The following is a 27,480-nucleotide window of genomic DNA, read 5'->3' as shown; positions in this document are numbered from 1 at the left end:
AGTGCACTCAGTATCTTCAGACTGCTGCTACTGAGGGAGACACTGCAAGCGATGACTGAGCAGTCCTCTGTCTTATGTTGATAAGTAGTAGTTGGAGGCATAACCGATGGGCTAAAGGAGGAGTACAGAGCACTAGAGGATGCTTTTGTTGGCTAGTCTGAGAGAAATCTAAATGTAAACAACACTAAAGAGATGGTTGCTGTTTTTCAGAAGAAAGAGGGTGGCGGAACACCCATGTCTATCCTGGGACAGGATGTTGATGTGGTGGAGGTGTACCTGAGCGACCAGCACGACAAACAGGCTCTGTGTCGTAAGGACAATGACATCCTTTAGTGTGTGCAGCAAAATGTTGGAGATCTTCATTCACCTCTCAGCTGTGGTGGGCTTTCAAAGAGCTGACACCATTAGACTGGTCTGTGAATGGCTACAAACCTGTCACTTATGAAGCTGTGGCTGAGACAAGGTCCCTGATCATCGTTGACCGACTCAGTTCCTTTGCATCAAAGGCAGACCCAGGAAGAGGACTAAAACAATGATTGGGATCAGGATTATGAATCCAACTCATGCAACATTGCACTCAAGCTTGACTGCTAATTTTACAAGCTAAACCATTTTAGGCCATCACAATATCAGATTTTCTATATATCATTATCCATACCGAAGAAATTGAAGAACAATTAGACAGTTATGATAATGTGTCTTACAGTGTATGAAAACCCCTGTAAATTTTATAGTAAAATACTGGCAGCAGGATTGTCAACAATACACTGTAAAATTTACAGTTTTAGCGTTTTACTGTAATTTTTTACAGGACGATACTTTGTTTTTACAGGACAAGGCTGTAAAAACACAATGACACTGCTACAATAAACACTCAAACAGTTTGGTATTATTTTTAGCAGATGAAGTTATACAGCTTCAACTATAAGCTACATACCAAAAATCATAAAATGCTTTTAGCCTATCAGTGCTAATAGCTCCTCAATATTCACTAATGATTGCATTAGCAACAATCAAGCTAACTTTACCCCTGTTAGCAGACCCACACTTTCAATCTCACACACACGCGCTTTATCTCACGTTGGTGAACACACAATCCGATGGATACACTGGGGCAATCTGGGGTCCCCAACGATACTTTGATATATTTTACACGTAGACTGGAATAGCTGTGAAATCAATCCTCCAACCGCTGTACCACCTGAGCCACAGCCACCCAACCATCACATTCATACAAAGGAATAAAATTAAAACAAGCAAGCAGCTTTTTACAATTTTTATTGTTGCTGGAGGCTCTAATACAATATGAGTCATAAGCTTTACAAAATAAAAACAAACAAAAAAAAAATACAACAAAGATTCCCCTCCAAAATGGAAACAAAGGTTTCCACTGTGACACCAAGACAAACTGTGACCCCCAACAAAGACATAATAGGTGAGGATAGAGAAGACGTTAACAGGCTGAACAAAGGGGAAGCAAACTGTCATGTTATACAGTGTGTGTGTGGGGGGGGGAGTTGATTATGACGAGGGTGTACCCGGTGATAATAACAGTCCATCCCTATGTTTGAGAAGTTTTCATTTCCACCCTCTGCAGCTCCACAAAGGCTCTCATGCATGTGGACAGAGTGGAAATAAAGTGTAAAAACGTTCTTGCTCACACAGAAAGGCCGCCCTCGTATTTGCACCGTTTATATTGCCCAGAAGAATAACCACTCGTTATACATGGACAGTTTTAATTCTATACAAATATATTTGGGTTTGGGGTTGGGTGGGGGGGGGGTGTCATAGGAAAAAAAAAAAAAAAAAAAAAAAAAAAAGATAGATGCAAGAATATAATTTGATGAACATAATAATGACACCACTGCCAAGCCTCCACCACCTACTGCACAGTCTGTGTCCTCGTCGCAGAGGAAGAGCAGGAACAGAATCGCTCGTTACAAATCGACTGAGGACATATCAGCTGTGAGAACATCAGGGATTATTACTAGAGTGACCCTTGAGATTATCATTAACCGTGGTAATACTATCATATTCATAACATGGGACGGGGGGGGGGGGGGGGGGGGGGGGGGGGGGGGAGAGAGAGAGAGAGAGAAAAGAGGGGAGAAGACAGCGTGAGTGAATGGCTTCATGGCAGATGAGATGCATGAAAACAACCAGACAAAAAAAAAAAAAAAAAAAAAAGCTAAGCATTTCTCCTTTTTTGTTTTTCCACAAATAAACAAGAGTGCAGCACTGAAACAGGCATGGAGGAAGAGACGTAAAGAAACAGAGAAAAGATGGCAGGGATGAGGCAGAGAGAGAGACAGAGAGACAGAAGAAAACAACAGTAGCATCTCTAGCTGTTATGTTTGCGTTTGAGCGCCTCCATCAGGTCGACCTTCAGAGCATCCTGCTTTGACTTGTCAGCCAGAGTCTGCACACTCCTGTGTGGAGGAGACACAAAAAAACAGAAGGTGAGAAAAGTCAGTGGGTGCAAAAAAAAAAAAAAAAAAAAAAAAAAATCAAACAAGAAAACTTCAAAGGGCTCGAAAAAGTTTCTCCAATGAGACAGAAACACTCGGGCTGTAAGAAATTTATTAGTAACAATTCAAGTCTTCCTCTCTGTGGGGAGACCTTTTTTTAGGTCTCACCACAGAGAGATTTCATATGGTTATGACAACATGTTAGCTGTTTATACACTGCACACATAACCACCCGTTAAAGTCAGTTGTCGTCATGCAGTTGCAGCTTTATGACCCTGACAAATTTATATTTTACACTCACCGAACACCAAACCTCTTCAACTGCTCTTTAAAGTAAATACCTAAATGAGCCAATCACATCACAGCAAAGTTGGAATTATAAAATATTCCAACTTTTTATTTTTAACTATTTCATAAACCCCTGATCTACCTGCACAACCATCTCTAGGGTTTACAGAGAATAACGAGGTGACAGGAAGACAACAGTAATTCAAATAACTACTCATTATGACCAAAGTATGCAGAGGAGCATCTTGGAACACACCACAGTCTACCCGAGTACTATTACTGGCCAAGTCCATCCCTTTATAACCACAGTGTACCCATCTTCTGGTGGCTGCTTCCAGCAGAATAACACACCATGTTGCAAAGCTCAGATCACTGCTCAATACGTACACAGTCACGAGATCTCAGTCCAATAGAGCACCTATAGGTTGTGGTGGTCACATCATGGATGTGCAGCCAGCAAATCAGCAGCAACTGTGTGATGCCATCATGTCAACATGGACCATGCCACAAAGACTTCAGGCAAAAAAGTGGTGTCCTACACTGCAGTAGCAAGGTGCACCTAATAAAGCCTCCGTGTGAGTGTATGTGAACATATCCACTTATTCTGCTTTCTTCTGAAAATGCCATCCCGTTAATCATCCATTTCCTGTTTTCTTTACAGTGCTGTGCTTTCACACACACACACACACACACACACACACACACACACACACACACACACACACACACACACACACACACACACACACACACACACACACACACACACACACACACACACACACACACACACAGTGTTTTCAGTGCTACATGCTGAGTAAACACGGCATCTTAGAAAACCTTATTAGGGCAACAAAGTGCAAAACAACACCCGGGTGAGTCATTTGAATACTCTGACTTGGTTAGTATGCTACTCTGTCAGAAATCAGCAGTTGAACACAAAGATAAACAAAACTTGCAATACAACCTTTTGATCTTCAACACTGCGTGATCATTCAAACTTCTAACAGTGTACATACGTAAACAATTTGAGGGGGAAAAAGTTGCTTTAATTTTTTTTCTGTACATATCTTCATTTCCCTTTGAATGACAGCCTTCACTCTTAATAGCCTGTTCCTGTTTTTACATTTGCTGCTCTACTTCCCCATGAAACCTTTCATTGCTGTTCCATCCGATCAAAGACTAAATCTCCCAGCAAATAATGATTAACAGAAACTGTAAGGATCAATTGTCAGTGTTATTGAGGTTATGTCGTAAACCTTAAGACAAAGATAGACACACCCACATATACAAACTTCTCCATGCTAGGTTGTACCTTTGACCCCTTCTCAATGGAGGTCTGTCGTTGGGTGAGCACCTGTGACAGCTCCTTTTGGAGCTGCCAGTACTTTTGGTTGTCACGCAAAGACTCAATAGATCTGGAGCACAGAGGAGAGGCAGCAAGGGAGGAGAGGTGACAGAGGGATTAAAGAGGAGGAGAGACACTGATAGTGGAAATGTAGTACAAAGGGCAGCAACAAAAAAAAAAAAAAGACAGGAGCAGTTGAGGAAAGGACTGAAATGTTCGAAGCAGTTGTGACAGAACTGTATTGAGTGACTGTATTTTTTTAACCGATCAAACACCCATCTCCACGGTGACACCGTTTAAGTTTAGTACTAATTCAGGACAATGCACGACAAAAACAGTTTATGAAAAAACGCTGCTATGTTGATTCCACATATTTTGTGGACTTGAATGTCGCCTACTTTGTAGACAGGCTACTGTAAGCCCCATGTTGTTGTGGGAAATATTTCATCTACTGTGAAATGAACTGAAAGCATGTACCACGTAGCCAATGTTTGTGGATCATGAAGAATCTATTTGAAGAATGAAGAACAAGATTCGTTTTTCAGCTGTTTTTGCAGCCAATAAACAAATAGAGCTTGTGTCCTTGGAATAACTGCATCAGCGAGGAATCTTTTGTGGTATCAGCAGTTCCTCTGTGGGCACCGAGAGTTTCACTAACCTGGCTGTCAAAAGGTATCTTTTGAGTCCTGAGCTGCGTCAGCTGCTAATGATGATGGCTTAAAAACGTTCAAGGAGTTTGTGATGTAATCGGGTTTGTTCTACACGCTGTCAATCAAACCCGCAAGCAGCAGGCAAACGGCTCATTTACACTTCTGCAGTGAATCTTTGCCTACAACATAACGAGTGGTCAACAACGTTGCTGGCCTTCATTCTAGTGTGTTATGTGAATTACCTTGTGGTCATGTCCCACTGTTTTATGCGATAGTAATAAACGATAGAGGAACTTTTCTGTCTTCTGGGTCTCTGCTCTTTGTTGTGTTAAGTTTTTGTCCTTCATATTGAGACTATGATTATTATTCCTTATAAGGAGACAATTATTATTCTCTCACTGATAAATTCAAACACTGGGGCAAAAAAAAAAAATGCATAGGAGGAACTCAGTAGGCCAATCTCAATAGGTGCAGGACGCTTCAATGCAGCATGTAGTTACATTACCAGAAAGGTGCACATCAAATTATGGCGGATGTTACATTGTGGGCTTTCAGAGGGATCTTCGGTTACATCACACGTACGAAAGTATAAAGCCCCTGTAAGCCACTCATTGAAATTGGGGTGAAGCACAGCTAAACCTCAGTTAGCCACAGCGTCAGTATTGAGCATCCATCTCTAGGCACAGGGAAGGAGCAGGTGTAGTGAAAAGAAGAAGAAATGCAGCTGAGACGAGGGGCAGCAAAAGCAGACTCAAATAATCAGATACAGGGTTGAGACTGAAACACAGGAGGCGAGACAACATCTGTCGTCTGAGCTGCTGACTGGAAGTGCTGTGGAAGAAAACACTGATCCCATCACGTAGAGAGCTTATGCAGCAGTACCTCAGGCCGTTGACGATGTCCTTGGTCTTCCCAAAGTAGATTTCATTCAGTGTGGAGCGGATCTTATTCTCCATATCCTAGAAAAACAATATGAATGCATTATAACCGCTAGCTCTATTTTTCTATTTGATTCTTAACAGCTTTACTTCGTGAACATGGAGTTGTGTGACAGCGATGTAAAGTATGACAGGTTTTGTAATGTCCCATGTGGCGAAGGGATTTTCCTCTGCTGAATGTGAAAAAACAGTAAATCAAGGGTGAAGAATGAAGCACTCACCACCACTGTGACTGTGGCTTACTGTCTATGATGCATGTTAAGGATTTTACTTGTGAACTGCTTATGCAAAAATTAAAAAAAGTCCCCAAAAATATTCCCGCAGAACCTGTTACATGCAAATATACAAAGATATCACAATCGAGATGTCATGAAAATGAAAAAGACTATCTTGTCCATCAACACAACAAAATTTCACACAGCTGCAACAAAGCCATGGCCATTTCAAACCACTTTTTACACTTGTACTCCCTATATAAAACACCCAACACAGGACTCCTATGATTCACTTTCTATCAGCAGTGTGAAGTGGCACTGTGGTATGCTAATGCGAAGGCTTCCTCTTAGACTGTTTCATAACCACTTTTGCGCCGTTTTAAGTCTTTACTTGAACAGCAGTAAGACTGGCAATGCAGGAAAAGAGGCATTGCAAGAGAGCAAAACACAAGTAAGCTGCTGGATTAGCTTGTTTATCACATGACTTTTGAAGTCATGCAGAGTCCTGCATAGGAGACTGATTCAGGAGAAACACACTGCAGTCATTTTACGGCTTTTAGCAGTATCGCTGCTTCAGACAGGGAGAGGGAAGGAAGTTAAGTCGATGGCTTTACTGACTTCAACGAGGCGGCCGATGTTAGCGATGTGGGGTGAGGACTCTCCAACCGTCTCATCTTTCTCCATCTGTTTAAAAAACAGACAAAAAAAAAGAGATACCACGTTCAGTTAATTAATTAATCCCTATAGCATGAGAGGACCAATCAGCAGTTTAGTTCAACACGCTACCTGTCTTGTAAGGCTGCCGCCGAGGTTCATGGTACCGGAGCCAGTTTTCGTTGTCTGGAGCCACAGCATGACAGTGGAGGTGAGTTTGTAGTGAGCAGTACGACCACTGGACTTCTCCTGTTTGCAAAAACAGAGGCAACAAGCAATTATGCAAAACATGACAACATGTTACCATCCAGAAATGATAATGGTGCATGTTTGTGAAGCTCTGCTGTGCATGTGTGTATGGCACATGGAGCTGAGCGAGGAAAGACAACTACTCGAGCTGCTATCAACCCGGTCTATTACTGTAAGTGCACTAAAAGCTTTCTAAGTTTTAACCTTAAACTCCAGACAGTCATGCAAAAGCATCTGCAATCTGGCAACAGTGTCCTGGATGCTAGAAGCTCTCCTGGCTGACAATGGTACAGCTGCTAAATATCAAACAAGCCTGTAAAATATCAAACAGCTTCATTCATCTGCTTCTCACCTGCACCTCCACCACATGAATGGAGTCCCAGCACCCTTTGATCTTCTTGGATCCATCTCCAGCCTTCTTAATGAGAATAACTCCTGCAAAGCCGTGATCCAAATCCCAGAGGTACACGGAGGAAACCCCACCTTCAAAGTACCTGAATAACACAGACATCAGCTGTCACAAGAGGCTGAAACTGACAGGTTATTAAACACTCCACATTAGATTTCTTCTCTGGCACTTACAGGTCTCTGTACTGATCGAAGGCATTGTTTGCCTCAACCTCGAGTTTCCTCAGGCGGGCTGAAGGCATTGCACCGTCTTCAATGGGAGGTTCATACTTATTACTCCACGGGGATCTGATGAATGAAACATTCAGATTTTAGAAAGAGGTATATATTAAATTTAGCTGTTAGAAACATACTTGTGATACTAGTGTTTAAAACTGAAAATAGTGACCTGCTTAAAGTGAAACCTTAAGCTTGCTTGCACTATACAAGCAAAAGTCCAAACATCAAAGGAGGTTAAGTTCACGCTCCTCATATAGGTGAAGCATAAGTTAAAGAATGAAGCCATTTTTTTTTAAATTTCATTTTATACTTAATTTGATCTTTCTCTTGATGTCCATGATACCGTCATGAACCTCTATCAAATGGGTTGCTGTTACATTGGCTTTACATGGTGCAAATCGCTGGTTTCTGTGCTCCAAATTTGTCAAATATTTTGAAAAAATTCTAATAAATCAGGCTTAATTCTTGAATTTTTATGTATTAAGCTTTAATTTAATTCTCAAACTGAGAGCTAAATAATGTGCTGGTTTTATTAAGATTTTTTTATTAAGACAAACTGAAAAATGTGAGTTTTTGGAAATGTGGACATTTTGTTGCCTTTTAGCATGACAGACAAAAACTGAAATTTCATTTGTAATTCTACCTCAGCAGATATACTGATTATAACAGACACTGCCTGGCTAAAAAAAACCCATCACAACCCGGAGATACCTGAGCAAATGGATAAGAGCCTTGGGAAGAGAGAGGCTCAGGGTGTATGGGAAATAATTTTCATGTGTGGATTGGCCACCACAGAGTCCAGACTTTGAGACCACTGAGAATATTTTGGTTGCGCTAGAGACGATTTTACACAGTAGTCTGACTCTTCCACCATGATCAAAAGATCTTGGTGAAGAAATGAATGAAACTATGAATAGAAATACATCTTCTGACATTGCTTAAGCTCAACAATCACAGCAAACTTGTGCCACCATAAAAAGCTAAAGGCAGCCCAACAAAATATCCCCATTTTTACCCCACAGTCTGCAGCGTATTTTCCTCTGAGTGGGCTAAAATGCAGCTATGACCGCTACCTGTAGGAGTCGCCGTCTCGGTTGTAATCACAGAGAAGATAGTCTTTCCCCACCACTTTGTCTCGTGCGATCTTTAGGGGCTGGTCCACAGAGGAGAGGAGGTCCTCACACAGACTGGGCACCTGGATGCAAACATGGGGAGAAAAAGCTCAGTACATGACCACAGATGATTAATTACAGCAGCTGCAGAGCATCTAAAACCCTCAAACATTTCATAAAGTATGTTCCGTATGACGTGAGAGTACTCAAGAGACATGAAAGGGTGTTTTGGTAAAATTAGCCTTCCTAGAACAGATACCAGCATGGGGAGAAGAAGAAAAAAAATAAAATAAAATCACTGATGCGTGGAGGAACAATCTAACAAAACACAGAGGATCACATCATGTGATCTTCTCATTGTAGATGAAAACATACTTTCAAGTTCTCGTCTTTCGCTCACATTCCAGTTTCACCCCATAAGCAGAGGTTACTGAGAGGAGACGGAATAAAATATCATTGGGAAACATAATATCTGGAGGATAAGGGGGTACAAATTAGTTCTCACAGACTGACATGGAGTCCCTTTGCTATGCGTTCCTGCATCAGCGCATAGACACAAAGGAGCGCCTGTTACCCAGGCCAAAAAAAGCCCCATACCCCTGAACAAACACATACACACAAACACACGCACACACGCACGCACACACACACACACGGACGCACACAAACACACGCACGCACACCTGGCAGCCTAGACTGGCTGAGACAAGCCAAACAAGGGTGGACAAAATCCAGTGGGAAGAGGATGTAGTGGTGAGGGTGGGGGGTGGTCAGAGAGGAGAAGAGGAGGCGGAAAGAGAGAGGTGATTTCAGATGATTACGTGGAAGAGTTTGAGAAGGGACTGAGCCTAAAGGTGCCTGGCAGCAGAAGTGATTGACAGCTGTGATAATAATCACTAACAACCAGCCACAGTGGTCATAGGGTAAGGAAAGAGCAGCTGTCCGGGCGGGTGGGGGAGAAGGGTTAAAGGTGAGAGAAGAGGAAGTTGAGCAGGTGGGGAGTCTGGCTGAAAGGGTACGGATATACCCACAAAAATAAGGTGCAATGCAAACAGAGGCAGAAGTGTGATTTGATTTGTGTCCAGTTATAATCTGTCAGCTTTAGCTGAGACTGTTGTTAAAATGCACCGAGTAACTAGACCAAATTCAAATACAGAAAATTGCAGGGGGGGGGGGGGGGGAAGTAATAACTAACACACAAGCAGAAGTTTTTTTTCCCCTTTGGTGTGGCTACTTCCACTCTGAACAAATATAATTAAACCCTTTTTAAAATGCTGAAAATAGTATCAGTTGACCAAATAATACAGTGGTGTGCAGCAAAACTCACTTTTGTATAATATGGAAATAAATACCACATATAGAGATATGCAAATACTATAAGACATGCTATTATTTGAAAGACCTTTCCCCAAATCAGACCGACTGACATTTTATGGTAGCTTGATAAAACAAATCCATAATAAATTGTTATTAACACATTACTAATACTGCTATTTATATTCACCAGCCATTTTATTAGGCATAGCCTGGGTTGGACCCTTTTTTGCCTTCCGAAGTCCTTTAATACTTCGTGGCAGAGATTCACAAGGTGCTGGAAACATATCCTCAGAGATTTTCATCCATACTGACACGACAGCAGTTGACGTGATAGGTGCTGCTTATTTCTCGTGTGTATGTCCATGATGCAAATCTCCTTTTCCACCACATCCCATAGCTGCTCTATTCTTGGACTGAGATCTGATGACTGCAGAGGCCATTTGAATACAGAGCACTCATTGTTATGTTGAAGAAACCAGTCTGAGATGATCTGAGCTCGGTTCCATGGTGTTCTATGTAGCTGGAAGCAGCCATGAGACGATGGGTAAAATGTGGTTATGAAGGGTTGGACAAGGTTGGAAAAATTCTCAGTTAGGCTGTAATTTAAACAACGATCAGTTGGTACAAAGGGGCCTTAAATATGCCAAGATACTAACCCCCACACTATTACACCACCACCGACAGCCTGAACTGTTGATACAATGCAGCAAGGGTCCATGCTTTTATGTTGTTGCAGGAAGTCTGACCCTAACATCTGAATGTTGAAGCAGAAATCAACATTCTTCAGAGCAAGAAATGTTTATCTAGTCTTCTATTGTTAAACTAAACCTGTGTGAACTGTAGCCTCAGTTTCCTGTTCTTAGCTGACAGCTGACAATTAGCACCCAGTGTGGTCTTCTGCTGCTGTAGGTTAAAAAAAAAAAAAACATTACACACACCACACACACACACACACAAAAAAAAAAAAAAAAAAAAAAATCAGAGCTCCTCTGCAAACCTTTGTTGTAACGAGTAGTTATTTAAGTTCCTAAGCAATCTCTTCTCTGACGACTGGAATCAAGAAAGTGTCACTGTAAACAGTTGCTTAGACAGCTGCGTTAACAGGCAGTTGTGGTGTACCTAACAAATTATTCAACCTTAGAAGTAAAAGTTATCTAAAGTTTAATAAGTGACTTGCCCATTCACGGGAAATTTTTAGACTGAATACAGAGACACTCTGGAGAAGAACAGATTTCACTCTCAGTTGTGAATCAGCTGTTTGAAGAACAACAAGTGAAACTCTCTGGCTCTCCAATCTGGATTCAAACCAAATGCCAAAAAGGCACAGTTTTAGTCACACTGCATTTCAGATTTAACAGCCTCATCCTAATATGTGTTCAGGATGATGATCAGACAGTAACTCACCAGGTCAATGAGGTCACTGAGGTTCTTCTCGATCTGCTGAGGAGGCAGACGCCTCATCAGGTCCAGAGCACAATCCAGCTGCTGGTCATTCTGAAAAACAACCAGCAGAGACAACGGCTTACAGCACTGTAACATTAGATCACAGTTAAAAAATGAATTCAAAACAAAATGTCTGTGCTATACAGAATAAACAAGACACAGATTGTATGTTTTTTTTAACATTAAACTAACATTGGTGGTCTGCGGGCTTCTCTTGGTCACCACTGAAGAGAGCTAAGTTGTAACATCCACGAAGCTGAAGGGAAACTGAGTGTTAAAACTATGAAAAGTGTCCACTGCAGCAACCGTCTGTGCTGCTCATGACGTAGTTTTTCATCGCCTAGATTTCTGCACTTGACTTTTTGAGCGGAGCTCTGCTGTCACTCTTCCCCCTCCTGGCTGACTTTTCAACTAATCTGACCAACGCAAAGCGTCATCAACGCCAAACTAACTGCTGGTTTCTTCGAGGACTGCATCCAAGCATGTTACGTTTGTGCATGTTGCAGATTTGGTACTGTAAGTTCACCACAGCTAACCTTTTACGTTTGTTTATTTATTTGTTTATTTAGAAGGAACCCCATTAACTTCCACAACAGTGGTTGCTAGTCTTCCTGGGGCCCAAACCAAGTGAAAGGACATTTGCACTATTTGTCTTTTTCTGTGCCAAAAGCACAGCTACTAACAGTTAAAGAGGAAAACTTAGATTTTACAGGCAGTGCTGACTGGAAGGATCACCTGAACTCTTCCTGTAACTTCATCTCTTCCCACAGACACCGAGGCAAGTTTCCAAAGAATTCCTGACATGGTCTTTGTTTTCTGGATGATAAGCTTTAGCAGCCTGTGTTAACCAAAGTTCGCGGGTTTGTAACACAGAATTTCTTTGAAGGAAATAAACTAAACAAAAACAAAAACCAACATACTCACTCAATTTGTCATCTTAAGATCAACTAACACCTCTTCATGCACTGCAGATTCATCTCAATAATACATTCACAAGAATGGGTTTCTGAATGTCCAACAATGGCGTGCAGGTATGACACATGTTAAAAGTGACTTCAAAAGCAGATGCTCATGTTAAATAGGCCCAACAAATTATGCAAGGGCCAAAAGGTCAAAAGTTTCAGACAGTTTTTTTCTATTTGTAGCTGTGTGTCATTAAGAAGAGAATAGCGTTGTCTTAAAGCACAGCAGCCTCCATTCACCTGCTGTTATATCCTTCTGTTTGTGGGTCACAGCCAATCAGAAGAAAGTGAGATGAGCTAAAACAGGTAAATGGCGAATACAAGTCTAATATTGGGGGTTGGGGGAAAAAGTAGGTTCCATTTAATAAAGAAATGCTCTGCTGTGGTAATTAAAATGTTATTTAAAAAGCACAACTTAAAAAAAATGAATCAGCTCTGCAAACTTACAGAGACTCAGGCTCACATTAACTGAGTAGCTGTATTACGCAGAGAAGTATAAATACGCACCCTCATGATTGAGTAAACAAAGCAACCACACCGTACCCTCATCAGTGTCTCCACCACAGCACGGTAATAAAAGTCCTGCTACATTCTGTACAAGGGTACGACTGCAGTTGCCGTGCAGGAAACCCTCACACCCTTGCAGGAAAACCTTTGCCCACACTGCTAGAATACAGACACACAACTTTCCAGCTCAGCAGACTGAACATCTCTCATGATTTGTCATGTGAGCACCTTGCAGAGAGTTGCAAAAAGAAAAGCCTTATTTAGGGGGTTGGAGAAAAAACAAAAAAACTATGTACAGCACCTCAGCGCACAAGCTTGAAAGTTATCTAGGCTGTGTGGTGGTTCAAGGGTTTGTTGTGTTTGGTTGATAATTTTCATGTAGGAACAAAGGAGGTGAAACCTGGTTAAGGAATCATCATCATGGGGCAACAGGAAGTGTGGTAGAGTAGCATTTAAAGGTCAGGTCCATCCTTATCATTCGAGTCAAACTTTTACTTTAGGGTTTAGGTAAAGAGACAGTGCAGTAGAGTTTTTATTTGGAATTAACTGCTCACGGGTAATTCAGTTTTTAAGACTCAGCTGTTTACTATACATCTTATGTAGGAACTTCACCACTTCTGCAGACTGGGATGTGTTGGGAGACCAAAGGTAAAACTAGCTGCTTGGACTGTGAATTTGGCCACAGACTAAACTTTCACACATTCAAGTTCTGGCAGGACAGAAACACAGAAACTTTCTAATCCAGTTCCTGCCACACACATACAGATATTTAATGACAAAATCCCTCCCCACCCACCTCCAAACGACCATTATCGACTTTGTCTGAATCACACAAGCTGACAGATTTATGCGACAATAAAATAAGGTGAACAATCGAAGCCTTGAAAATCCTGCACTGATAAAGTCGTCGTGATCAAAGGATCTTCATCTTTTCACCTGATAAGCGTACGACTACGCTTTGCGTCTACACTTCTTCAAAACCCTTAGGTTTTCTCTTTTCCCCAACCTTGTAATTTGAAACTTTGATTAAGTACTGCAGAGTGAGCCTGCGATGCAATCAATCCCCCACCAAGCTGAGTCAGACAGATGCCTCTCATCTCTCTGTCAATCTGGCTTGTAAGACGATGGCTACAACTTCACAGTAAGGTTAAATCAATACACACCTTAAAGGTACATTTGGTAGAATGATCAAAAACAGTGCACAGTAGCCATTATCTGCAGAACCAAAGGCACCAAAATCAATTTAGTGTCTTTACTACAGTCTGAACTGAAGTGGACTTATTTCGACTACAGTGTAAAGCAGCAGATCGAGTTGTATTAGCAATAACACATGTTGTTACCTTTATATGTTCCTTTAAAAAAAAAAAAAGAAGAAGAAAGAAATCTGAAACAGCATCTTGGTCGTGCATCAGGTTTAGGATTAGGGAAATGGAAACCACTACAGTTATCTTTCACCAAGCAAACCATTCAGAACTAAATTAAGAACATGGTGATAACCACAGAGCACTGACATAACATAGCTTTTACCCCCAGGGGGGTTTTCTGCCTTAACTATGCAGCGAACAGCAGGATGTTGGAGAAGAGCAGTGGATGGACCGGCCACAACATGAAACTCTGGGGAATGTGCCGGAAGATGTTTTTAAGTGTGTGATAATAAAAGGGACTAAACATGTTTTTCAAGCTTCTCCATAGAAGGTACTGGCTTTGTTGCAAACACTTCCAGCCTGGCTTTATCAGACAATGATCAATGTTTTGACTCCCACTCAGCAATCTAGCTAAACATGTTTCATAATGCCTACTTAAAAGCCATTAACATATATGGATTTACTTTACAATTCCTCGATCCTGACATCCATTACAAACAAAAACGTGCTTATGATATGTGTTTGGCGGCCAGAAAACACTGAACATGAAGCGAAAGAGTCTTCTAGAGGTGAGACAATCTCTAATATCACCACCCAAGTAAAGCCTTAAGAGAGTAAACCTAATAATCCATTACTCATAGCTCCTCAATCCATCCATAAATATTTTTCCTTAAGGGCGACCCCGAACGTAACAGAATTTTTTAACGCAGATTTTCCCAGGCCACTTTGTCTCCTCCGAGATGCTTTCTGCCTCGTTTCACGTTTCCCTCAGCCGAAGGCTCCATCAGACACCTGTGCTTCTTGACACTGTGTTTAACAGCGCTCCTGTCTCCATGTAAACACTAGCTCAGACCAACAAGCCTCAGGGTCAGGGGAGAACGGCGAGGCTGGGCCCGGCAGGATGGATGAGGTGAGGAAGAGGAGAGAGTAGGCGACTGTGGAAGAAAAACAGCTGCTCTTCCCATTTTTCGAATGCTTTTATAAACAGTGTAAGACAGAGCAAGCCCATTTTACAAGTGGTCAAGTCAAGCATATTAATAGAAATATATATATATTTTTGATAAGCACAAATACGGGTCCAGTTAAAGCAAGCCTACTGCTATATGGGCTGAAAACGTAGGAGAATGAGCCAAAATAAGGAATAAGTAAACAGTGAGTGCTGTGCTGGTATGGATTGTTTGGACTGGGTGTAATATCCTCCCCCAGAGAAACCATTAGCTCAGTCAAGATCAAACTTATAAGGCTGGGAAAAGCAGAGAAGGCTGACAGCTTGTCATGGTTAGGAATAGGAGGAGCGAGCGGTCTTATTTTAGCTACAGGCATCCCGGCGCTTGGCTATTTTAGCCTGTGTATAAGTGTATGTGCACAGGCGTGTGTGCGTGTGTCAGTGTGTTATATTAGGACCCTTCGCCATTACTATTAACCAACTTGTGTTAAATCCAAAACATCCTGTGCTAACTTTATGCCTACGGGGCATGTAGCCCGGCTAGCGATGAGCTAACTAGCAGGAAGAAACAGCAGCTAGCTTAACCACGAAGCTAATTCATTCTCATCCGGTAGTTCAGCGCAAGTTTTGCCAGCAGTGCAAGTTAAATATGCGTCGATGATTTATATCATCTGCTGCTCCTCTCCGGTTACTACCGTGCGCTTCTAGCCAGCGCTAGCTTAGCTTAGCACCCCCCTCCCTCCAGTTAGCAGCCCCGTCCCCGTCTCTCCCAGCAGCCTGAACGCGGCCCTTACCATGTCTGCGGCGGTCTCAGCTGGGCAGGGGAGAGCACGACTTCACCGATGAGTGTACACCCTAACTTTACTATGGTTTAACAGGTCGCTCCTTTTGTCTCTTGTTGCTTTGATGTTTTTTGAGAGCCGTGATGAAGATGTTTTGTTCGCGTCTCCCTCTCTGAACCCAGCCCTGTCAGCGAAATTCACTTCCTCAACCGGGCTACAGGAAGGAGGCTGCAGTCACAAAAACAGGCCCCGGTTGCATGTCCGGGTCACTCTGGCCTTTCTCTGCAGCAGCCAATAGCGAAGGAGCAAGAAAGGCATTGCCAAGTATGGAAAGAGAGGAGTGGTGTAGTAAATGTGCTGTCAGAGAGGGCAGCAGAGGGGGAGTTAAAAAATAAACCCCCAAAACACGGAGACTGCAGGCGGCGGCAAGTTTAACGTATACAGTGTCTCATGAACAAGAAAGCAGATCTTAATTTCTATTTTTCTGTGAGTTATTATGAACTACTTTCTCACTTTTATTTTTGTGCAATTAATCTTCCGTGGTAAGAGCAATTTTATATGTTTTTAAATTAAGTTTTGATCTTTAAATATTTAATAGTAGTTATTATAAAAGAAAATCACTTCTAACTTGTTTTTGTTTTCATGTTATTTGTCTTATTTTGTTGCCCTTTGTTAAGTTTAATATAATCTAAATGTTCCCTCAAGTGCATGATAGTGATGGAAATATATATCTATATGTATGGTAATCCGTTAGTTTACTGTGCTAAGGGCACTGCTGTAAAGGCAAGCTGATCACCTTTGATAATTATTACTTGTAATACTGAGAGTTACCGTACTATGCAGTAGTCTCGAGCCACTCATAATTTATCTATATTTTGCTGGGAAAATTAAAAATATATGCAGCTATTCATTGAAACTGAGTTTCAGCTTATATACTGATACAGTATATAAGGCAAAAACTGAGTTTGTGCTCTTCTGACGAGCTTGAAAGTCAATATTTGGTATGACCAACTTTATATTTCAGCACAGTATGAACTCTCTTAGGCAAGCTTTCTTGTTATTTCTTTAAGCAGTCTTCAGGAATAGTTCTCGGGGCTTCTTGAAGGACATTCAACTCAGTGTGTTTGGAGTAATTGTCATACAGAAAAGTTGAGCCGTTGTCAATCAATGCTTTCCAGATGGTATTACATAGTGGATCAATGTCTCATAGTACTTTTCTGTGTTCATAACTGAATAAATTTTGACAAGATCCACTGGCTTAAATACAGCTCGAAACAATGACAGAGCCTCGTGTTTTACAGATAGCTATAGACACTCAATGTTGTACCTCTTGCCTTACCCCCCCTGTATATACTCACAACAGCCTGAACCCAAAATTTCAAATTTGGATTTATCACCCCGTCAGACCTACTGCCACTGATTTTCAGTCCAGTTCTTGTATAATTAGTCATACTGCAACCCTTTGTCCCTGTTTCCCTTCCTTAAGACTGACTTCTTCACAGCCACGCTTCCACTAAGACCATTTTTGATGAGGCTTCAGTGAATAGTAGATGGATCCAGTGAAGGGCCAGACGCATCGCTCTTATTGTTTTTTTGTTTTTGTTTCTTTATGTGTGACAAGCTGCTAGCAACAAAGTGCCTAAAGATGTAATTTAAAATCAGTACTTTGCTAAGTTGTCTGTTGTCTGTAGACACAATACTGGTTCGTCCCAGTGTTGTGTCTTCGGAATCATTCAAGCATAAGAGTCCTTCCCTTATGCTTGAATGATTCATAGGTCAGTGATAAGTGGCTTAACAAAGAAAACAAACATCACCCTGAAAAAACTAGACTGAAAATGAGCGAAAAAGCAGCCAGTGTCCAAAGTAAAAACTTTGAAAGACCTTCAGAAAGCCTGGAGAGCTATTGGTCAAGAACACTTTAAAAATGTATAAGAAAGTCTGTGTCTCCAAGGAAACAAAATATAAAGAAACCGGGGGTGGGTCAAGACTTTTGCGTATAATGACATTATGCCAACTAGGTTCTCCCCCTAGAAAGAACCTGCGTACATCCTATTTTGTTTCCAAATTAGAAACCTGCCTGCAAACCTCACTAACATCTGTATATTACTGAGTGTTTGAGAACAGCTCCACTTCCAGCATAAACAGTCAGTGTTACACACAGAGTGTTTCTGAGAAAATAAAATAAGAAAAAGGCAAAATTCTTACTTAACACATAGCATATATAATCACACGGGCAACCAATTTCAGTGGCAACTTTGTTTATTTTTTTTAATTGTGGTTGCATTAAACTGAAAACCCTGGCCTGCACACATCTGATGTGCAACACTTTGTGAATGCAGGCAGAATTTCCTGCACACATATGTGTTTGGGTGAGATGACTAATCAACTAATCAAAGTGGAAGTTTTAAGGTAAGGTCAAATATAACCCAGAAAAAATGTCTTCACCATTTACAGATGTCTCAGTGATTACTCAGAGGTAAATAATTTGGACTGTTTACATCATAGCAAATATGCTGCAACATGAAGCCGGATACAAACTCTTAGTAACTTTTTCTCAAATACAGTGTTTGTGTCTAACTGAATGATTAAGAAATCAAAAAGTCAAAGGTCAAATAGCACTTTTGAAACAACAGAGCTGATCAAAGTGCTGCACTTTAAAAGTATATAGTATTTATATAGATAAACTACAATAATATCCATATAATTTGAGCCCAATACCCAACATTAAAAGACAATAGAATAAAAAATAATAATAAATTGCATTTGTCTAAAAGAATGTCACACTGGAGCCCAATGCCAAGGAGAACAAATGCATTTCTAATAACGACTTAAATGTGTTTACTGTCTGAGCTGTGTGGATATTAGAGAGTTTTTGTATAGACCTGGTGCTGTTGCTGCAAAAGCTCGATCACCTCTCTGTTTTAAGTTTGCATAGGAGGAACTGGTTAGATGACATCTGAGCTCTTATAGTTGTGTGAATGTGAAGCAGCTCAGACAGATACAAAGATGCCAGTCGATTTAAAGCTTTAAAAGTAAGCAATAAAAAAAGAAAAGAAAAAGTAAGCAATAAAATATAAAAATCAATTCCAAAACGGACAGGGAGCCAATGAAGAAATGTGCTGTGTTCAAGTTTTTTTAATACCAGTAAAAGGCGAGCTGGTGAATTCTGGACTAACTGAAGGATATATGATTGTTGTATACCAAAATCCAGGGAATTACAGTAGTCCAGGCGGGAAGTGATTAAAAAGCATGAATAACTTTTTCCAGGTCCTTCAGTGGGAGATAAGGCTTTACCTCAGGCATGACGCTAACTTTAGTGACAGACCTTATTGTAGATCAATTAATAAAACAAAAACCACGCCAAGTAATTACAATTTAAAGTTGTAATTTTAATTTCATAAAAGCTAAAAAGAAGAAAACGCATGAAAAGATAAAGGAAAGTGAATGGAAAAAGCCGGAATACTGACGTGTTATTACCGAACAACATATACACTGAAGGAGCCGTGAAGGAATGAGTCATGTGACTTCATGCTTTTCTCGCGAGATCTTCCTGACTGCAGAAAACATGGCAGACGAACACGCACGGAAGTGGGACCGCTGCCTTGCTGACACAGCGGTGAAAACAGGTTAATTTATTTTTATACACGCAGTGTAATTGTTTGCTGCTCTTATTAAACACTTGGCTGTGTGTGAAACCTGGAGAATAAGGCGCGCTACAGGTCAAAGCCGAGCGAGAAGTCGTTTAAGCGGGACCTTAGTGTGACACTAAGGTCAAAGTTGTCTGCTCCACAGATGAAACTTAATATTTGTTAACTCTGTAGTAATATATCATTAAAAAAAAGCAGACATAGCCACGAGGTGGAAGTTATTACCTGTGTTTGAGTAGGAAAGTATGCGAAGTCACGCCCTAAAGCAGATTAATTTATCTGTTTTTGGACTCTCTTGATCTACCTGCCCTTTCTCCACTACTTGCAGCCTTAATCAGTATCTTACAGGGATTATAAGGACCGAATAATTTATTTTAGTTATAAAACCAAACAATGTCTGCAGTTGCAGAAGGGATATACAAACTAATAAAAATATGTTTTAAATGAAATGAAATTAAAACAACCTAAAACAATTCTGCGAACCTGGAAAATAACTAACTAAAATAAAATAAAAATGAAGCGGTATTATCCTTATTTATATTACTTGTTAGTTTAATTAAACAAAACTTCTCACAGCTTTCCTGACGAGGCTTTGATGGATCCGTTTATTGAGACTCTGGGTGTCTACAACACTGTCAGTCAACAGCTTACAGAAAGTGTATTTTTTTTAATGTAATTCCTGCACTGATTTTCCTCTATACACTAATAATTAAATTTTTTTAAATTAAATTAAAAAATAACACGGAAAATAATAAAAACAAAACTAAAATTAAACATGAACAACAGAAAGTAAACTGACACAAGAAAACCTGGTCTGGAAATTTGGTTTGGTTTATTTGGTTTTGTAATTGCTATTAGTTAACAATCTATCAGTGTCTTTTTTTCACACCTTAAATATCTATTTATATGACAGTAACATAGTTGTTTATCACAGTTGATCTAAGTACAGGTTTGTGACATTAGTGTCTGTATACAAACATTTAAAGTTGTAATCTGTAGGGAGCAGATGGCATTTATTTTTTGTATATAAGTTTGATATAAATCTTAATATGAACACCTAATTTCTTTGCCTCTGTGTTTTTTAGCATGTACACCTGGTTTATTGCACTGCTGTTTTTGTTGTTGTTGTTTTTTTATTTTTCCCATTGTGGAGGTCAGGCTGTAAGGGCTCTGTTCTATTTATTTATTTTTTAATTTATTTTCTCCGCTGCTTTGCTAAGACTACTGTAATCTGCGGTTTACGTCAGGCAGCAAGAGGTGGAGTCAGGTGACCTTTGAACTAGTTTTACTGGTTTTTATTCATTTTTTGAACTTCAGAATCTGTATTCACACCAGGCATTAATTTGGCAGTTAAAGTTTAAGCAAAAAATCAAAAACAGATGTTTTAAGAATTTCATATTTGTAGTGTAAAGATGTTTGTAAAGATCTTTTTTTTTTTTTTTTGAACAAAGAAAATTGTTGGCATGCAGTTCAGAGTAAAAAGGGGGAAAAGTCTCATTTTTAGTTCACTGTTTTGCGAGCTAATTGTTAAAACAATTTTATGTAATTTTGTTTAATATTATTTATTTTAATTAGATAAATTTAGCCCATTACTAGCAGAAAGTGAAGCACTGAGAAAAGACTGTGAATGAGCAAGTCTTTCTTCTTCTTGTTGACTTAACAAAAGCTTCATTTTTCACCATTATCTCGGTGTCTCTTTGATATTTAATATCCATAAATTTCATGGCAAAATAACAATACACAGTACTGAACAGTTTGCAGCAGACAGGTTTAAATTGCCAGAACCATCAGTTATGCAACAACACAAGCAGGGATTTTTTCACAGTGAGAGCAATATTGAAATTTACAGATGTTTTACTTTCCTCAGTGGGCTCTGGCCCTCAGTGAAAGTCACTGCTGATGAACCACCAGTGAGTTACAGTGAGCACACCCCCATGGGGTCTTCTGTGGTATTCTGTTCAGTGTTGGTCCAGCACTAAAACACTTAGACTGGCAAAACATCTGTTCAAAGATACACCTAATGACGTCAGTCTTAGCACAATAAAATGTGTAATCTTGCTGGGAGGAAAACATGTGCATTATGGCACTGCTTCGTGCTCAGTGGAGCAAATTGCCAGCTGTGCCAAGGTGTGTGTGGTAGCCAGAGAAACACTGCAGTACATGCTCTGCTCAGGGGGTTGTTAAAAATAGCTTAGTTGGTCCTACATTTATATTCATTCAAGCTTATGTGTTTATCCTATCCTTGATGTGTTAAGAACTCCCAGGATTTTAATAAAGCAAGACATAATGCTATTTTTTTCTCACAGCTTCAGAATATGTAGATAATCTGTTGCATGATTTAAAATAATTTTTGCTTCAAAATAAAAGTAGAGAGTGGGAACTGTGACTCAAAATGTAGCTAAAGATCACATTTTTCTTATAGCTGTGATGAAAACAACATGAATAAATCAAGCTCTTTTTATAAAGGGACTGAGTTTCATGTAGAGTGGTGCTGAGAAAAGAGCCGTCATCCTCTTCATAGTCAGGAAAAACTGTGTTTACCGGACATGAAGTATTTAATTTGAGGAACTTGTAAACAATGCTAGTGAGAACAGCCATTAATAGTGAATATTCATGTCATTTCTGGAAACACTATCACATTGTTGGAACAAGCTGAGACTTGCTCTTATGTGTGCGTGTAGCTATTTAAAAGTGATTCAGCATAAATACATTTTATAAATGCTTCATTTCAAACTAAACCCCTAAATATCGAACTGTTGCTTATTTTGTCAGGGGTGCTTTTGTGTTCCCTACCACTACATTTTGCATACTTAAAAAAAATGTTTGTCTGTCTTCTGATCCATAAAGGTTGGTTAAAACTTTATATAATAGACTGCTCATGGTTGGTGCCTCAACACATGTCCGTGCACCCTCAGCTTTAGCTGTTAAAGACACGAGTCTGCACCGTTGCAGTTTAAGAGGCGCTACTTTAGCCCCATTCTCACTGATTGAGACGGGCTGTAACTGTGGTTGTTAAGATTTCAACTGCACATCATGGTGATTTCCAAGCTGCTGTTTTTCTGAACTCGTCTCCCACAGAAGGTTTGGTACATCTAGATATGGCCACAATGACACAGATTCAACCATAAATGAGCCACAGCTTCACCTTTTTTAACCAGAAAGAGCAGATACAGCTGTGCTGACAACCAGCAGCTGTGCACTCTCCAAGATTGGTCTTTTTAGAAAGAGTGTTGAGTAAGAAAAGCGTCAAACTGTTCCTGCTTTCTGTTGTATTTACAGAGCACTTTACTATTATAACCAGACTGCTTGGGTCAGCGGGAATGCAAAAACTATTATATGCGTATAAAGTATTGAGCAGGACGGCAAAACTATTACAGAAAGAAATTCACTCAGCAATCCTTCAGGATCTCTTGGGTATTTTTTTCCCTCTAGGTGTCGACCTGTTTGTAGAGCTTTATTTTCATTGTTTCATCATCTGTAGTTTAAGGTCTTCGGTCTTCTGACACACACTTCTAAGATTGTTTGCATTTTTTCCATGAATCTGAATATGAACAAGACTTGCGAGTCCACAGTCCTGCTTGCTAACGCTGAGACAGTCTTTTGTCTGTCCTGGCTGTCTATCCAATAGTTGTTTTAAATATTCCAGTTGTGATCAGAGTGGTAGACTTTGCTAACGCTGTCCTGTGAACCAGATGAATGTGGGAATCTGTGTCTCACTTCTTGCTGCAGAATGCATCTCCTGTGCAAACAGATTTCCTCCCGACTTCGTCTACACCGGGCTATTTGGAACCGCATGTCTCATTTTGGGCGAGTTTGATTCAAAGACGTCTGCTTTCTGCGTTATGTTTAAATCGACTAATTCATGTTTGCACGTTTGTCTGGTGATGCCAGGCTGTGCTATCCCTAAACGCACCTCACCAGCCAGGCCGAAAGCTGGAAACACAAGTGGTCTGTCCAGAGTAGAGCTGCAGAATAAAAAGAAAATATTGTTATAATTTCACATTGTTATGACCTTGTCATGTTTGGCCAAGTAATTTCTTTAGTTAAAGCAGAGCAGATCCTCAACAGTGGCCTCTGTCCAAACACACTGAATCATCATTAGTTCTAAAAGGAAACTATGCACTCAAAATCATCTTAAAATTGCAGTGTTGCAATGCAAAAATATTTGCCAGAGGTATACGACTCGAGTTGTAATTGAACTAAATTCAGTAAATCAGGGTAATTAAAAGTGACTTTATTATTGATACCATTTGCAGAAAATACTTCAGCTAATGATTAAATGAATAGCAACCCAATTAACAGGCTCTGGACTTGATTTGCTGGCAAAACTCGTGGAGTATTTTCAGTCCTGTGGGTTGTGTATTTCATTCTTCTCCAGAACAAATGTTTTTGTTATAATCCACCCCTCCTTTGGAGATGTCAAGACAAAAGGAAAGATGCCAAAATGAGATGTTGATCTGCCCTCAGTTTCTGCCAGTGCTTTTACTGTATTACAGTCAGTGGAAAATCAAGAGGCTTCAAAAAATGCTCTGGCTGAAGAGCAAAGGAAGACTGTGGCTGTAATAGACGGCAAATCTTAACTTCATCTAAATCTTTGCTTGAAATGGAAGCAGAAGGAATGATTTATTGTTGATGTGTGCTGATAAAGAGGATGAGCAAAGTCTTTTGTGGTCTTGTTTGACATTTGTAAGCTGTGTAATGGGGAACAGTCTTAGGGTTCTGGTTCAGGCGCACCGGTCATGCTGCATAGCTCTCTGAATCCAATTAGGAGTCGGAGGGGCCCAAATGGCTGTTTTTATGTGCTTTCTGTGCTGGCTGGCCTGCTGTTGGGTGTGGTGTGGCCTGCAGCGAGGTGAAGTTAAGCGCACAAACACATTCCTCCTCAAGATCCCACTCTGGACTCAGGAGTTCGAGCAACTTTGGCAATCTCTCTGCGCACCCACTGACCTCTCACCTCTCCTGCCCTCTGCGTTTCTCCTCTTTGGATTGGTTCCCCCTCTCCTGAACCCCTTTTACGCTTTGCTTTCTTTCTAAGTCGTTTTCTTTTGTTTGTTTTTTTCTTTCCTCCCCTTTATTCCTGTCTTTTGCTCATTAGTTTAGTCTTGCTAAGTGGTGCTACCTTCCAACTTCTGCACCAAATATTCGCTCATTACAGCCGACCAGATTTTTAGCTGGCCAGTTTTCACGCTGGATGGAAGATGATCACATTACCTCAGTAATAAAGTCAAATCAATAGGAGGTAGTTTAATAAAACCACTAATAATTCTCTCTCTTTGCAGTAACGGGCCTCGGTGTTGGCATTGTGTTCTCGCTCATTGTCTTTAAACGTAAGTATTATTTCAGAAAACCCTCCTTTTTTTTTTTTTTTTTTTTCTTTTCTTAGTAAGCCATCCAACAGGGATTATTTTTCTCCGCTAGGTCGCGCGTGGCCTTTGTCATTTGGTTCAGGCTTGGGACTGGGCATGGGCTACAGCAACTGCCAACATGACTTTAGGTCACCATATCTGATTCATGGTCGCATGGTTAAGGTAAGCGCACAGTGTAATTTTCATTGTTTATCAGAGGTCTGTGACACACGATCACATCATGCTGCATGACTCCTCTGTGTTCATTTTTCAGGACCAGTAATGAAGGACTGAAGATGACAAGGGCTTTCTCATCTGTTTATTGTAATCCTTGTTTTTGTTTTTTGTTTTTTTGGGGGGGGGGGGGGGGGGGTTGAGTTTTTTTGTTTGTTTTTTTGCTGTACTGGTATTAATCTGCAATGATGCCCACGCTGTGTTTATAAAACATTAAATATATATTTAATAAAGTCATTGTGGGAAAAAGCTTTGTCTCCTTCTTGGTTTTTCTGTGCGAATGTTCGAGAAGAATGAAGTGTGGTTTGGGGGTGGGAGGTAATTTTGTGTGTTAATGAGCTGGGAGACTCGAGCTCCTGCTGTTTTGGAATGAGGGCCAGGTTCAGCATCTGCAGCCCTCTCAGAGAGTGGGAGGATGAAAAGTTGTGCAGAATGGTGGAATAAAGAGGAATCAACTGTTAGATGAACAAACCCGAGCACTGACAGGAGAAAAATTGGAAAGAAGCTATGTTTGCATTCACATATCAGCCGCTAGTTTATGTCATGGATGGCTGGATCTCTTTCTGATATCGAGAAGAAGGAAACCCAGTCTGGTTTTTATTCATAGTAGACCAAACAGGCTGTGGCCTGCTGTGGAGCCCTGTTTTGGGTTGCTTGCTATGACTGTGACCGTTTTCATCAGAGTAGGAGAAAACATACTGGGAGGAATCTCTTCTGTCCTGTGTATTCATTGGCTGCGTGTCTGCTTGGCGAGATTGTTGTGAGTGTGATTGATCACTAATGTGTGGTTTTGCGGACTGCTGGGAGAGAAGAGAAATTGTTTGTGTGAGCGTGTGCACATGCACACGTTTATCCAGCCCCCTGGTGAAGCAGAATCTGAGGAATGCAGAGAAATGCCATTTCTAGACTGGAGCTTATTACTAACAGGTGAGTTCTGCACTTTGCACGTCTGAACACAACACATGCCGTACACTTTCACATCAAAGAAAACACTGCTGCATGCACTCTCTATTACACACGCTCATATTTTCCCTCTTCATCACAGTAACGGTTTTCCCGGCACATACATTCCTGCACACAATGGAATCATATTCATTCCCCAAGCGTTCAAAGGCCTGTTTCTTCAGAGCTGGTGTGCTGCAATGCATCAGGCACAGAGTAAGCCTGTCAGAAATTAAGCCGTGTCACTCATCCCATGTCCATTAAAATATTTGTTTGTAAGTGAAGCATGAAACCGATAGGGGGGCTTATGAACGCATGCCAAGCTGAACACCTGTGAGCAAAGGTGCAGTGGTCGGTAGAAGTGCAGGAACAGGATGCCAGTGCGTGTGTGGGAACTGAAGGTGGAGGGGGAGGTGAGTGGTGACCCAGCTGAGGTGTAATAAAGCAGCCAAAACCCAAAGGCTATACGTGTCTCAACGTTCTCCATGATGAACCATAATTACAAGACCAGTAACACTACCTAATACCAACTACTCATCTAATGGCTAAAACTGTTAAGGCTGGCAAATTTCTGCCACAAAGTACAAGACCAGATCCAGATGTCCCATGCATGTGCTCGGGCAAGACTCCAGCTTGGAGTTGCCGTGGAAAATGTTAGCATGATGTTACCAGAGGTGATAAGGTAAAGAGGAGTGAAGTACACATTTAGTTTACGTTTTCCTTTTACCAGATTTTATACATAAAACAAGACTAATGGACCTATTTCCATGTAGTTACCACAGCTTGGCTCAGTTCGACTTACTACCAGAACATCAGAACTAATGGAACTGAAATTCAGCTCTTTTACTTAAGTAAAAGTAGTAACACTAAACCCCATGACACTCTATTATTAGTAAATTAGAGGGGGAAAAAATCGTCCCATAAGTGCTATGCTGTGTTAATTTATTCATATCACTAAAACATTTGTGCATTAATTGATATGTCTTGTTATGACAAATTGTAAATTGAATTTAATTGAAGTATGTGTTCAAAATATTACTTTTTAAGGTATAACTGTCATAAATTTTTAACCTTAAAATGTTATGACGGCAGCAATCAATAATAAAGTAAAAGCGTACAAGCATCTTAAATTGCACTTCTTACTCGTTAGTTAAATCTGTATAATTCTTAATAACGATCATCTGGCACAGTTTTATTCACATGCATGGCCGCTTAATTAGTTACACGTGTTAAACAGCCCATTAACCCAAATATTAAGTTCAGTTTTATTCACAAAGTGCCAAATCACAACAGCAGTTTACCTCAAAGCATTTATATTGTAAGGTGAGAAACCCCCCAAAATCGAGGGCAAGCACTTGGGGACTTTTAAACAGAAACCTCTGGCAGAACCAGGCTCAGGGAGGGGCAGTCATCTGCTGCAGCTGGTTAGGGGTCTAATCAGC

General features: G+C 40.5%; 2 protein-coding genes across 2 annotated transcripts; one reads left to right on the top strand and one right to left on the bottom strand.

The window, feature by feature from the left end:
• Positions 1-1,261: 1,261 nt before the first annotated feature.
• On the bottom strand, positions 1,262-16,130 carry capzb (capping actin protein of muscle Z-line subunit beta). Its single transcript, XM_063474107.1, has 9 exons — positions 15,883-16,130; positions 11,271-11,360; positions 8,511-8,632; positions 7,393-7,506; positions 7,163-7,304; positions 6,694-6,810; positions 6,526-6,591; positions 5,637-5,713; positions 1,262-2,429 (listed from the first exon to the last, which is right to left on the bottom strand). The coding sequence occupies exons 1-9, from the start codon at positions 15,883-15,885 to the stop codon at positions 2,342-2,344; spliced, it is 819 nt and encodes a 272-aa protein (XP_063330177.1). The 5' UTR covers positions 15,886-16,130; the 3' UTR covers positions 1,262-2,341.
• A 3,284-nt stretch (positions 16,131-19,414) lies between these two features.
• Positions 19,415-25,224, top strand: LOC134627107 (MICOS complex subunit Mic10-like). Its single transcript, XM_063473038.1, has 4 exons — positions 19,415-19,496; positions 24,797-24,844; positions 24,936-25,045; positions 25,137-25,224. The coding sequence occupies exons 1-4, from the start codon at positions 19,436-19,438 to the stop codon at positions 25,143-25,145; spliced, it is 228 nt and encodes a 75-aa protein (XP_063329108.1). The 5' UTR covers positions 19,415-19,435; the 3' UTR covers positions 25,146-25,224.
• The last annotated feature ends 2,256 nt before the right edge of the window (positions 25,225-27,480 follow it).

This window comes from Pelmatolapia mariae, linkage group LG5 (genome assembly GCF_036321145.2).
Source record: "Pelmatolapia mariae isolate MD_Pm_ZW linkage group LG5, Pm_UMD_F_2, whole genome shotgun sequence".
Lineage (NCBI taxonomy): Eukaryota > Metazoa > Chordata > Actinopteri > Cichliformes > Cichlidae > Pelmatolapia > Pelmatolapia mariae.
Note: the sequence above shows the minus strand (reverse complement) of the source record. Positions and strands in the feature narration are given on the sequence as shown.